Source organism: Balaenoptera musculus, chromosome 2 (genome assembly GCF_009873245.2).
Source record: "Balaenoptera musculus isolate JJ_BM4_2016_0621 chromosome 2, mBalMus1.pri.v3, whole genome shotgun sequence".
Classification (NCBI taxonomy): Eukaryota; Metazoa; Chordata; class Mammalia; order Artiodactyla; family Balaenopteridae; genus Balaenoptera; species Balaenoptera musculus.
Window position 1 is genome coordinate 81,667,580 of NC_045786.1, and position 14,630 is coordinate 81,682,209.

General features: G+C 42.2%; 1 protein-coding gene across 1 annotated transcript in view; it reads left to right on the top strand.

The window, feature by feature from the left end:
• Positions 1 to 989: 989 nt before the first annotated feature.
• Positions 990 to 14,630, top strand: part of LOC118890682 (aromatase-like) — a 31,691-nt gene continuing 18,050 nt past the window's right edge. The window contains exons 1-2 of the mRNA XM_036843831.1: positions 990 to 1,362; positions 7,072 to 7,222. Coding sequence (XP_036699726.1) covers positions 1,218 to 1,362; positions 7,072 to 7,222 — 296 coding nt within the window. The 5' untranslated portion in view covers positions 990 to 1,217. The remainder of the gene's footprint in view (positions 1,363 to 7,071; positions 7,223 to 14,630) is intronic.

The window sequence follows — 14,630 nt, forward strand, 5'->3', positions numbered from 1 at the left end:
TAATAAGGACTAGGGATGTAATGTGCAACATGACAGAGATAATTAATACTTCTGTACATTATATATAAAAGTTGTTAAGACAGTAAATCCTAAGCGTTCTCAGCAAAAGGAAAAAATATATTTTTTCTATTTCTTTAGTGTTGTATCTCTACAAGATGATGGATGCTCACTAAACCTATTTTGATAATCATTTCAGGATGTATATAAGCCAAATCATTATGTTGTACACCTGCTGTATGTCAATTAAATCTCAGTAAAACTAGAAAAAAATATATCTGCACTCCAATTTAAAAAAACAAAAAACAAAAAAAACAGAATCATCAAATCAAACTGAAAATTGTCCTCCACAGGAGACTGGCTGCTGTGGGGAGCTTGGTTGCTGAATGGCACCTGAGCCTATTTCTGGTGGCAACTACTATGTCTGTCCTCTCTTTTCTTCCTGCTTCCCTATTCCTTCTCTTTCTTCTCTCCCTTTTTCCTTCCTCTCCTATTCTTCTTTCCTACTCACTCTGACATTGGCCTCCATGTACACTGCTTCATCTAGCGTGGTGCAAGAGATTTTAAGCCTCATCAAAGCCAATAGAAAAAGACTGCCCTGAGTGAGTTACATTGAATTCAACAGACAACTTTATGGGAGGCTCTGAGATTGCCTCAATGATGCCCATGAAACACCTTCTTACTGGAGAAGCTTACCCTTTTAGGGAAGTAATTTTGAGCAAGGAAAGGGGTTGGAGGATGTTTTTTTTTTTTTTTTTCTTTTCAGTTGATTTGTCCACCAGGGAAAAAGACTGCCTAAACAAAATCTGCTGATGAAGTCACAGAATGACTCCACCACTGGAATGAGCTTCATTTTCATGTATTTTGTAAGAAATTTAGCTCTCAGTTGAGAATTCAGTCACTCTTACCTACTCAACGGCAAGATGATATGGTTCTATCAGACCAAGAGTCTAAACAAACATGAGATTCTACCAAGGTCAGAAATGCTGCACTTCAAGCCAAAAGATCTCTCTTGGGCTTGATTGTTTTGACTTGTAACTACAAATCTGTCTTGTCTAAGTGTCCAATCACGTTATCAAACAAAGCACCCATCTCTACAGTACAGCATCCTCTGAAGCAACAGGAGTCCTAGATGTACCTTTGGGGGATTCTCTAATTTTTCTGCCACTCTGATTTCCACAGGACTTTAAATTGCTTCCCCTAAGATCAAGCAACACAAGATGGTTTTGGAAGTGCTGAACCCAAGGCATTATAACGTCACCAGCATGGTGACCGAAGTTGCGCCTGTTGCCAGCATTGCAATCCTGCTGCTCACTGGCTTTCTTCTCTTGGTTTGGAATTATAAAAACACATCCTCAATACCAGGTAACACAGTCATTTAGCTCTGTATCTAAGGAGAGTGTTTCCTTGGGCTTTTGGTCCATGAGGGTAAAGGAAATTTGCAAAACAGCGAAGAGTAAACCTGAGGAGATGGCTGAAGCCCACAGCATATTAGCAAATGAATTCAGGTGAATATTTTTTTTTAAACATCTTTATTGAAGTATAATTGCTTTACAATGGTGAAGGTGAATACTTTTATACCAATTATCTGTACATGTTAAATGAAAGCACTAAAAAATATACTAGATAACCGCTTCCAGTCGGCATTTTGTTTTGGTAAGATAGACTTGGCACAAGTATCCTTTAAAGTAAGTTTGCGATGGAGTGGAGCAAGGTAAAATTCCAGGTGTTTTTTTTTTCATTCAAATTCATTCCAATTTTCCTCTAAAGGTGAACAAGTCTCTGGAATGCCTTCTGTACTCCTTTCTGTCTCCCTCCCACTTTGCCTCATCCATGTCCTCTGCCCTCTCCCTTTCTTGAACTTATTCCTTCTCTTTATCCCATTCTTTATTTTCTTTTATTTTGGGGCATGGTGGTGATGTTGGTGCCACCACAAGGGCTGGATGGGACCTAGACAGTGGAAGAAAAATGGGGATGACTATAGTTCCCTTGAAAACCTAAAAAAAACTTCCACAAGCTCTGTGGATCAATCAAAAGTAGAGTATAATATAATTATCCAGATAATTCCAGTAGAAACCCCATCACTCCACACTACCAGATTAACTCAGAAATATCAGATGGTTTTTTAGTTTTCAGGGAAAACTCCTCATAGCAGGCATCTGTCCCCAGTTCCATAAGATATCCGATAAGGCTTTATTTCAAGAGCAGAGTCCTTACACACTTTCAAGCGTCGTGGGTCTCTTCACAGAGTGATGTCGAGTGGGAGTGTGGCGCTGCTGCAAAGTGCCCTGGGTCTGGATTCTCCATCGTTTTCCAGAGAACTGACTGTCTCTCTGCCCAGTTCAGCCTGGTATTTTAGTTTACTATAAGGCCCAATGGAATGGAATGTTTAGTTTGTTTTGTTCTCTACTCCTGATGGGGGTCTGAAGGAAGACTGTTCCACAGTCTTTTAACTTGAACCCCTTCCCCACCACTGCTCCTTCCTCACTGGATTTCTCCTCCCCCAGTGGGCACCCAAGTCAGGGTCCGTGAATGGTGGAGGTGAGGGAGGAGGTATTTTTTAACAAGTCCCCCCAGATGTTTATGTTGCAGGTGATGGTAGAACTCCCTTGGACCTTTGGGGAGGGGCAAACACAAGAACTGGCATCCTTGAAGCCCTGGACCAGGAGCCTAGATGGTAGCTCACTCTGTCCACCACCTCTGGGCTGGGGACATCATGCTGTCATACACTGACAGTCTATGACACTATCACATAGTCCTGTGGTTCTCAGCCCTGCCTGAGGAGGGTCGCCATGTGGGTTTTTGATTTTTTAACATCTTCCCAGGTGGCTTTCCTGAGCAGTCAGGGTTCAGAGCCACGGAATGGAGCCCAACCCGTTCATTTGCCAGAAGGGGAAACTGAGCCTCAGAGAAGGGCTCTGCCTTGTCCAGGCAAACCGTTGTGACAAGTATGAGTAACTATGGAGTTCAAACTCCTCAGTTCACGGGGGAGGGCTTAAAGCCACAGAAGGGAGATGGCTTGCCAGCGTCTCAACTGGAAGGAGAGTGGCAATAGGGGAACCACCAGGAAGACCTAAATCCCAGGTAGATGATCATTTTGCTACCAGCGAGATTCTAGTTCCATGCTTTCCTTGGGAAAATGTGAGGTCTGGTCAGAACCTTCTAGTTCTAGAAACCTCTGGCCCAGGCTGAGATCCCGCGACTCCTGGTTGGGGAAGGGAAGGTGAGGACACTGGCCTTGTTGGATGGGTCTTGCTGACCAATACTTCTGAACTCCTTTTGCCAGATCCCTCCAAGCACTGGCTCTCTGGGTTCTTAGCTTTATACATATGGGGAATCTCAGGGTCAGTGAAGCCAAAGAGTTGAGAGGGTACAATGAGCCAAAGCCCTCTAGTAAGTTACAGTTTTCAAAGCAGTTTCACACCCATTTTCTCCTGTGAACCTCTGGGCACTCTGGTGAGTAGAGTGTGTTGATGCCTATTTTACAGATGAAGAAACTGAGACTTAAAGAGGCTAGGTGTCCGTAACTAGTAAGTGATGAAACTGGGACTCAAATCTAAGCTTCTTAAACCCACACTTACTGAGAGGCCCTGCATTATCAGGTGATGGGGACAGGGGGCTCGAGGAGTGTGCAAAGGTGACACACATAGGCAGAGGACTTAGTGCCAGCGAGGGCCGTGAGGGTTCAGAGAGGAAAGAATCATTCCTATTTGGGGGTTCTGTAAGCTTCAATTTGGGGAAACTGCCCCAGGTTCACTGATCTCTGCCAGGATTATAGTCACCTGGCACGTGGCAGCTCTCCCCTTCCCCAAGGATACAGGGCGATGCCCAACCTTGCATGTGGGTCCTCTCCCCCAGAGGCCCTCTCTGCCCTGGGCACCACATTCTTTATGGGAGCACTGGAAAAAAAGGACATGGCAATAGTCTCCTTTTGCCCATTAAAAATCTGTTTTACAGAAAATGCACAAATAAACATGTCATCACAGACCAGGACAAGAAGTAGCATGTTAGCAGCATCCTAGAAACTCCTCTTGTGCCTTTTCAATCATACCCTCTCTCATCCCCAGAAGTAAACAACCTTCTATTTCTTACCGATCGCTCCCCTGCTTTTTTATAGATTTCTCACCGAATTTCATATTCCAAACAACGTACTTTAGTTTTGCCTGGTTTTACATGCTTTAGCAATAGAATCCTACATTATTCTTCTATCTTGCTTTTTTGCTCACTTTTTTGCCTGTGGGTTTCATCCAGGTTGTGGCATGCAGCTGCAGTTCATATGGTATGCAGTTATATGAACACCCCATGGTTTAATCTCCCATTCTACTGGTGATGGACATTTAGGGTGTCTCCAGCTTGGGGCTACTGTGAACAGTGCTGCTATGAACATTCGTGTGCACAGGATTCTCTAGGGTATACACCCAGCATGGAACGTAACAGCTTCGTGATTAGGACAGAGGGTGGGAGGCCCCAGCTGCTGGCTTCATGGAGGCCATCTCTGCACAAAAATGCAGTGACGTATTTACTGCTCCCCTGAGGGTGTGCAAGAGACTCCTGCACTCACACATGCCTAGATGAGCATTCCCAAATCTGAGAAGCAGAGAGCAGTGTAATGTAGACACAACCAGAGTACTTCCCTAATATTCTACCAAAATTTCTCCCCGCCTAGAGCATTCTTCTCTCCAACCGGAAGGTATAAGATATACACATTAAGTGAAAGGATCATATTGTGTGATAATTATTTGATTTTGTGCTTTTTTTCACATTTCTTTTCCCTGCCCAGGACCTGATGGGGACCTAGTTATACTTATCATACCATCACAGGTCTAACTTGGAGCTATATCTATACCTAGAAGGGTCTCAGTGTTTGTTGGATGAATTAAGCTGACATAAGATGGATCGCTAAGGACTCAAAACTCTAATTCTCTCTGGTTAGAACACTCAGGTTCTCAACTCCTAAGGGAGTTCAACACAATCACAATCTCCCTTTTTCAGGAGATACAGCTCTCCACTTTCATATTTTAAATTAGAATGGTGGTTCCCAAATACTAAGACTTTCTACATGGCACGAAGCTTTTACATAAAAACTGAAAAGTGAAGCCTTGATTTGTATGTCTTTGTTCCTCATGGCCCTAGCATATGAAGTAAATGTTTGTTGAATAAGTCTATTCCCAAACAGACAGACGTTTGACTTCACATGGACTAAGTGTATGAGAAATAATATATTTTTCCATTTTTATCAAAATGTAAATACACCTAAAATATTCTAAATAAGGATAACATTTAAATCTTCATGCTTTACACAAGTCTAATTAACTTTTAAAATTCATTCAGGAAATATTTATTGACAGTCTACAATGTTTCAAGCTGTAAATATTTAGCAAAGTATTTTGTTATTATGCATAATATGTCAGTTGATAAGAGGTCAGTATATCTGATGATATTTTAAGGAAATATGTATACAATCAAATCAGCTTGCTTAATTCTTTTAAGAACTTAATGAAATTATTTTAATATAAAGTCAGTCATCTATTCATAGCACTATTAGAACAATCCTAAGATTAAGACCCCCTGACCAAAGAAACTAAAATTCGTTTTGGTTCTGTAGACATTAACAAAGACCTTCACTTTAGAGACAAAAAAGCAGACAGTCTTGTCCACATTAACCCAGCTACTTCAGATTAAGGAGTAATCCTTGTTTGTCAAATCTGGGGCTAAACTTCCAATTTAGATGATTCATGCAAAAACTTAGGTTATGTAGATTATTACAGAACTCCAGACCAGGCAGTGAGAGTACTGTACTGTCTCAGACAGTTGTGTGAGTTTTGGCTCCATGACTATTTCACTGACAGAACGGAATTAAAGGAGTAATATATAGAAATGGTATAACTTTACAATAAAACTCCTAAAACCATTCCAACAAGCTTTCGACAAACTTTTCACCACCACCACCACTAAAATCAAGCTGCCAAGTTTGTTCTCTGACACAAGCAACAGCAACTCCCCTGGCTGCTCACCAGGTTCACAGTCTTCACAATTCTGTCATCGTCTGCATCAGCAAGGGTGTAAGGACCACAGCTCTTCACTAAAACCACATCACTGGACTCAGACTCTGGTCTAGACACTGATCAGACCCACTGCCTCATTCCTCAATGCTTAGCTTTATTTTGTCTAATGAGATTTAGCTTAAGATTCTCTTCCTAAACCAAATCCTTTTGAAGGAAAAAAAAGAGGAATGGATGTTTTTTGTTTGGACATTGTCTTTGCAGACCATGTTTCTCACAGTTAAACAGATGACACCAAAACCACAAACTAATTCAAACCCACCCATTCCGTTGACCGGTGCTTTCAAGCCCAAAGTTTTCAGACAAAACTAGGCAGCCAGACAGATCTGTCAGCTTGTCACTTGTCCTGGTTTTCATGCCTGCTACCAGAGGGACTGATTGACTTGTATTTGAAACTCATTGACACCGTTTAACACAGCAAGAATAGACAACTGGGGCTTCCCTGGTGGCGCAGTGGTTGAGAATCTGCCTGCTAATGCAGGGGACACGGGTTCGAGCCCTGGTCTGGGAAGATCCCACATGCCGCGGAGCAACTGGGCCCGTGAGCCACAACTACTGAGCCTGCGCGTCTGGAGCCTGTGCTCCGCAACAAGAGAGGCCACAATAGTGAGAGGCCCGCGCACCGCAATGAAGAGTGGCCCCCGCTTGCCGCAACTAGAGAAAGCCCTCGCACAGAAACGAAGACCCAACACAGGCAAAAATAAATAAATAAATAAATAAATTTAAAGAATAGACAACTACTCCAGTCCATTCAGAATGAAATGCTTGAGATCAAATGGAACTGGAGTACTATGTATTCTGGAATACTTTTTACTCGGAGCTGTGAAGAGCCTCATGTTACGCTTATGTTGTTTTTTAAATCTTTTTCCCTTTTTCTTTTTAAGTAATTCACCTATATGTCAGAAGATTAAAAGAACATTTAGATAAAAAAGAACAAGAACATCAGTAATTTAAAGTAATTGCTCCTTCTGGTGTTGAGGAAATACTGATTGGAATCTGATGACTTTCCTAGGTCCTGGCTATTTTCTGGGAATTGGGCCCCTCATTTCCTACTGCAGGTTCCTCTGGATGGGGATTGGCAGTGCCTGCAATTACTACAATAAGACGTATGGAGAATTCATGAGAGCCTGGATATATGGAGAGGAAACTGTCATTATTAGCAAGTAAGTCTGTTAATAATCAAAGATGTATATTTAATATCAAGGCTGGGATTTTTCCTTTTAAAAAACAAACTGATTTTGATATCTTGCTGTCTTTGTTTCGAAGACTATGTTTTTACTACTTAAAGGAAGGTGAGTGATTTCCAGGTAAAAATCTAAAACTGTAGACAAGTGGAATAATTGGGCTTTGCTTGAAGCCAAAGGTACACAGATAAAGAACTCTGGAAAGTTGAGAAATCATTCAAAATCTCCCTGAGCAGTGAATGTAGAAACTTAGATCCAGGTGATTTGGCTTTGACAAAACGTACTTAGAGATATTAACTTTTTACTTTCCTAAGTTGTTAGCCTTATCTCTACCATAAGCATAAAACAAACAAACAAACAAAAAAAACAATAACAGAAGCAAAAGCCTGAGACAGAAAAATCTGACTATATCAATTTGTTGTCATGTTTCTAATGCCAGGCTACCAAGAAACTCTAGGAGGGTAGACAGTGAAGAAGGCGCCATTCATACACTGCTATCCCATTGGTGACTCTGTGCCAGTGTCCTTGCTGAGTGATTTTACATAAATCAGAAATAATATTGCCGGTTAAAAGAAATGGTGTTCCTCCAATTCCCCCTGCTCTGTTATATTTTCTGGATAACTAGCAGATTGAATTCACTCCAGGGTTAACAAAATGTGCGCCCACTGTGAAAAACTAGGCTTCTGAAATATTAGTTTTCTTACTGATTGGTCATAGAAAACGGAGAGTTTAAAAGAGAGCACACTTCACTAGATGTTCTGAACATTCAGCTCTCTTTCTTAGACTGTCAGCAAAGCTAGCTTCAAACTGTCTCATTCACGATTTTTTTATATTTATAATCCTTGATAGGATTTACATACAAACTAAGACTGACCAGGAGATTTTACTGATTTATTAGAATCATTTGTTCAGATACACACTATTGCCCAAAAGTAAGTAAAGCATTTCTGGAAACTACATTGATTGTTTTCAGGCCAAGATAATGAACATCATTTCATAAAACACCATGATGAACTCAAAGACTAATTCCTTGAACCAAATACATGAAAGAAGGGAACAGGGGAGAAAAATGTTATTCTTCCAAATATTTCTTACTATCCTAAAATGTTATTTTCAACCAAACAAATATCTCGGTTTTTGCCTTTTTTTTTTTTTTTTTTCATTTCACTCAGTTTGGTGTTGTAAAAGTTTGACGAGTAGCTAAGGCAGACCGTGTTACACATCTAACCATAAATAGCTTCAGGTGGAAATGTCATTTCATTGGGTTCACAGTGAAACACCCCAGTGCAGTGGTTCTCAGACGGTGGCCCCCAAACCAGCAGCATCCACATATTTGGGAACTTGTGAGAAATGCCCATCCTTGGGTCCCACCCTGACCCACTAAATAAGAAAATCTGGGGGCGGGGCTCAGCGATCTGTTTCCACGAGCCCTCCAGGTGATTCTGAGGCACACTCCAATTTCAGATCCACTGCTCTAACGGCGAGGCCAGAGTTACTCTTGTATTTTACTTCTCTTGGTCTATGGAGCTCTGCCTAGCCAAATTTAAGTGAATTTGATATGCTCTCACTTTCAAAATCAACACTTTACTCACTTGTACAACTGACTAGAGCCTCAGAAATGTCCTGGAACAGATGGCGATTGGGCTTGGAGGACTGGGACACTGCCTTCTGCTCTTGGATCCCCCAGCACAGCAAGTTGCCTTCCAGCCCTCCTCAAGTCAGCGTCTGCCTTCCCTGTCACCCCTTTCCCTCAGATACAGGCAAAGGGACCTGCAGGATATTCATCCAAAAGGATGACGCCTGCAGCTCAGGATCTAGAGCAGTGCTTCTCACCCGGGCTGCACATGAAAGTCACCCAGGGAGCTGTTCAAAACCCCACTGCCCAGGCCACAACCCAACTGTTACAGTCTCTTGATGGGGTGGACCCAGGCATCGGTAGTGTTTAGAGCCCCAGGTGATTCCAATGTGCTGCAGAGCTTGAGGGAGGAGAGAAGGTAAGAAGCTTCTGGGGCAGGGGGCCTTTCCCTGGGGTTGGGGAAACACCTAAGCAGGTTGGAGGGGTTCTGTCTAATTTTCTTACCCTTAAGTGTAGCTCAGGTGGTGGGAGTGCAAGACTAGACCTGGAGGGAAGAATGAAGCACGTGAGAAAGGACCAGAGGAACAGGACAGAAATTGCTCTTAGACACTAGATACTTAGATCACCAGACAAATTCCCAGGAACCCCAAAGGCAATTCCTGAAATAGGATCCTCGTTACAGCACAGGTGGCATCTGATCACTCTGCTATCTTAGTTAGGAAGGTGACCTTAGCCACCCTGACAGGGTCAGGTGCTGATTCACGCTGAGGACCTGGACAACATCCCACTCTACCCTTCCCCCAGCTCTCCCAGTTCTTTCCCTGTTCTGTCCTCATAGGCTTTTCTCTGGTTGGAGTCTCTGTGTTCTCTATAATTGCCTCTGAGCTGCTCAATTTTGTTGTTAAGGGCTGAGCTCCCCGCGGGAATAGGACATGTTTGTCCCCATCTCCTTCCCTTGTCTGCTCTTCAGGTCCTTCCAGAACTACCCGTACCTCTTGAAAAGACCCCATTGGACCTCAGAAAGCTTTTTCTTTTTCTCTGAATAGTTTGCCAGATTTTTTCTCTTTCGAAAAGTTTGACATCTGTAGTCATTACAACTGTGCTGAGATTATGCCCCAACTTTCAAGTCAGCTGAGTTCTGAAGTTGGGGGTGCTGCAGAACTTCAGGGGCGGACGTCAGGCACGAGTGTTGCCAGGATTCTGCCTGAGCAACTGGGGGCTCTGGAGGGAGCTCCATCTGATCATCTTAAAGTGCGTAAAGTGTGCACGATTCCCAGGCAGGGATGCTCTAAATTACTGAGGGTCTACAGACGTTACGCATGACACTGTATGTTGTGTGTATGTGTTAGTGTTTGTAATAGTATCAAAAAGGAGAATGTGGGTAGCATCCATAAAGGGGAATTAGCAATTAACATGCTAATTGGGGTCATATTTGCACATCTGTTAGCCATTTAAATACTAATTATTGTTATAGTATTTGTATACCTGTATTTATTGTGTATAAATTTATAGGGAATCCATTCATTTATTTTGTAAGCATCCACTATTGAGAATTATACTAAGCACTGGATGATCCTAAACTACCATAGAAATTATTGGCTCTCCATTCATTCATTAAATAAATATTTATTGAGAACTTTATTATGTACGACAGGTATCATCATGAACAAATCACTCCCTAATCCCTACCCTTGTAGAGGAATATATTGTTACAGTATTAATATACCAACAATAAAAGGCTAAAACATAGTATTATCAGTAGGGTGAACAACTGTCTTGGTTTACTTGGAACCAGAGGATTTCCCACGCTGTGGGATTTTTAAGCTGGGCAAACCAGGATGGTTGTCCACACCATTATCAGGTAGATATGGGCTATATAGAAGATGAGGTGGGTGGAGCAACTCTGGGATGGGGAGAAATCAGGATTCCATTTCAGATATTCTGACTTGACTTGCCTAGTACTGCTGAATAGGATATTAAGAAGGAAGTTCTAACCATTCAGACCTTCGACTGTAGTCAGAAACTAGCAAAGGAGGCTGAGAAGGACAGCCACACAGAGAAGGGAAAACCAGGAGAGCGTGGTGGTCTGAAAGCCAAGCGAGAATGCATGTCAGAGAGGATGGAATTGTCAACTCTCCAGATAGTGCCACATGACTGGACAGAGATGTGAGCATTGCATTTAGCACCAGGGAGGAAGGTCATGGGTGACCTTGACAAGGGCAGTTTCAGTGGAGTGCTGGGGGCAAAAGTCTGACCACTGTAGAGAATGGGGAGAGAAGAATTGGAGGCAGCAGGTATAGACACTCTTTCCAGGAGTTTGCCATAAAGGAGGCAGAGAAATGGAACAGAGCTGAAAGGGATGTTTGGTCCAAGGAGTTTTTATTTGTTAAGATATAAGATATTATGACATGTGTGTTTTGATGGGAATGATGAGTTACAGAGGAAAGTGTTGATGCAGCAGACAGGAGGAGTGTGCCAGGTGAGATGACAAGCGGGTCCAGGTAACAAGTGGATGTGGCCTTGAAAAGGGACCTGGAAGTTCATCCACAGTAACAGGAGGGAAGGTTGAATATATGGGCACTGATCCTGGTGGTTGGACTTGCAGAGGTTCCAGTTGCTTCTGTTTTCTCAGTAAAATAGGAAATAAAGTCTGTAGCTGAGATTAAAGGTGAGGAACTACAACACTGGGGGACAGAGGAGACAGGATATAACAGTCATCCAGGAAAGCAAGAGAGTGACTGGACTTGGGAAATGTAGTAGAACTGCCAGCTGCACTAAGGGCCCACTTGAAATTTAACTGAGACCTGCCAGTGTGAGTGTGTGTGTGTGTGTGTGTGTGTGTCCGTGTGCATGTATGGTTTTTTCCCCCGGCCCCATTCAGCTGTCAGGTGCAAGCACAGAGTAAGCTAAACTGAGAGCTGGATTCAGCCAGGGTTGAGGTTTTACCAGGCAACTAGGACAAAGTAAGCAGAGGGTCAAGGGAGTTGAGGATGCATGAAAAGGAGAGACTCTAAAGATCGACAAGAAAATACTTTTCCAACTTTCTAGTAAGAAAAGTTCAAATGAACAGGAAAGTTAGAAGAGCAGTCCTCCGCCTTTTTTCCCCATGGCCTTGACCTTCTGAAGAGACCACATCAGTTGTCTTACAGGATGTCCCACATTCCAAATTTCTCTCATTGTCTCATTATGGTGTCATTGAACATATTCTTCTACTCCTGGTATTGCTTATAAACTGAACACTAGGTCTATAGGCTCTATTCGATTCAGGTTAATTGTTGTGTAATAATACGTTCCTGTTAGTCCTAGGCACTTCACATTGCATCACATCAAGAGACCAGAGAAGGTGGTCCCATATTAGTGATACTAAATTTGATCAGCTTAGGGTGGTTACAGTCAGATCTCTTTGTTACAAAGATTCTTCTTCTCTTGCAGTGACCTCAGTATCAAACCTGGGTAAGGATATTAGAGGGCAAAGGACAGGGAAAACGTGGTAGAATTGATGGAGTGTAAGTCACAGGCACAGAACAGGTCTACACAAGGCACGTGTTTATAAATGTTTGGTACCAAATATTCCATTGATTGCCTCCCCCCTATTTCTAGTACTCATCAATCTTGAACCTGACCACGGGTGTGTGAGTTCTTTAAACTCAGAACGGGAGGGTGGCTTTTTCTTTACCACCTAAGGACTTACTTCCTGGCTACTTTTCATTTTGAAGAGACGTTAGGTTCGCCATCTTTGGGGATGTCTTTTGACTTCAGTCACGTTTCAAGAAGAATAATGACCCCAGGGATCAGGCATCTTACACTGCCCACTGTCCCTTCTGAGCTTGGGGACTCACTCTGTCTCTCCTCAGTGGTGAGAACTCCTCACTCTCCCAGCCAGTCAGTCAGTCAGTCAGTCAATGTAACATCTCCCTCACCTGGTGTTACAGGCCAGCCCACACTGTCGGAAGGAGACCTCTAGTGTTCTCCTGAATATCAGGGGAGCCCTGGGCTGACATCCCTAGTTCATCACCAGCCTTCCCTTCTTCACTTTCCCGATTTACTCCAGTTAGATAAAGCCAGCCTACTTTTGATAAGTGACCTTATTTTAAACTGCTCGTCCTTGGTGACAGTTTGCTTGCTATGTGTATCATTTCTGTCTTGCCTACTTCATTCTTTGCCAAGTCAGAGCCTCTGTCTCAGGATAACTGAGATGTTGGCGCCCCCTAAAGGACAATTGATTTAACGTTCGCTCTTTATTAACTAACATTTAATTGGGTTGAAGTTTTTAACTGACCAGTAATTCCTCAAAACATATGGACAGACCAATGTGTTTCACGATATACGGAAAAGCTCTGAAGGTCAGACCAGAAAAATAGTATTCTGCTTGTTGTCTAAACACTTAAAATTTTCAGATATGAGTTTGTGAATAAAGAGTATACAAATTACTTTCTGCTTTGATTATAGAGTAGGGGAAGATAAGAATAGCTAAAGTTCTGAAATCTATTAATTAATAAGAATTTTAGTCCTTACTATAGCATGATGTTTCTACACAGGACAAAAATTTATCTGTGTGTCAGTCAAATTAATTCCCTGGAATGTACATAAGAAGTATCTGGATTTTTGTTTTTGTTTTTACAGTTGCTAGCAAGAGAAAAACTTGTCCAAAACTCAGGATAATTTGATGAATATTATCTTGCATCAATGCAAGAATATATTTGACTTAGTAGAGAGCATTTTGATTAAAAATAGAGTTTTCTTCCTGAAACAAATATCAAGTAAATAATTCATTCGGGTACTAATCGTGTTTTCACTTCTCTCCATTGCCATTATTTCAGGGGCTTCCTTTTAAAGCTCTTGGAATACATCACAAATGTGATGGATTAAATACTTAGCCTACAGCCTAATCTACTCAGCCAGAGATGAGCTCTTTGGCCCACTGTCTTCTATGGGAATATGTCCTCACAGACATTTACTGAACAACCTCACTGAGATGAAGTCATCCTCTTAGGAGCCAAATGTCAACTCAGAGAGAGAGGAACTAATGAGAAGATGGCCACCCTAGCCCAGTGTAAGAAAAGTTACATAGGCTATAGTAGCCACTCCCCATCTTTGAGGGTTATGTGTTCAGAGAACACCCATAGTAGGAAAATTTGCAGTTGAGAAACAAAACTTCAGTGGAGAAGTGGGGACAAAATAGCAAAGCTGCAGTGAACACCTGTTTACTCGTGTTGAACTTAAAAACTTCAACAATATTAAGTTCACCAAAATAAGAAAAGATAACATCTAAAATAAAGCTAACACCAGAAATGTTATGCATCTTGAATTTGTGCAATTGAGCACTGTGCAATTCTTTCCATCTTCTATCCCCTGCACACCAGATTCTCCCTCATCTGCAGTATCAAAAAGATGTTCATAAACATATTTTACTTTCCTGCAATAATGTGCATATTTTCTTTATATTCCTCTGCCCAAATGTTTGGTTCCTTTCTGATGTTATGATCTGTGTCTCTGAACTCCACTCTGGCCTTGGAGACATGGGATAATGGGTAATCCTCATGTGGGAAAGCTCTGGAAGATCTATTTTAACTTTCCTAGCAGACCTGAGCAGGTTACCTCTCGAGCCCCGAAGTTAATGGTTCTATCACTTTAGCTCTGCCTATGGCAGCTCCTCACCAGGGCACACAGGATGGGCAACTTTTATATACGTTCTGGCTCCTGCCCTGTAAACACGGCCAAAACACAGACTAATGCATTGGCTTTCTTCATGTATCCCGTAGCTGCACTGCAGAAAACCTCTACTCCTTCTCTGCTCTCCACTCTGCCCCT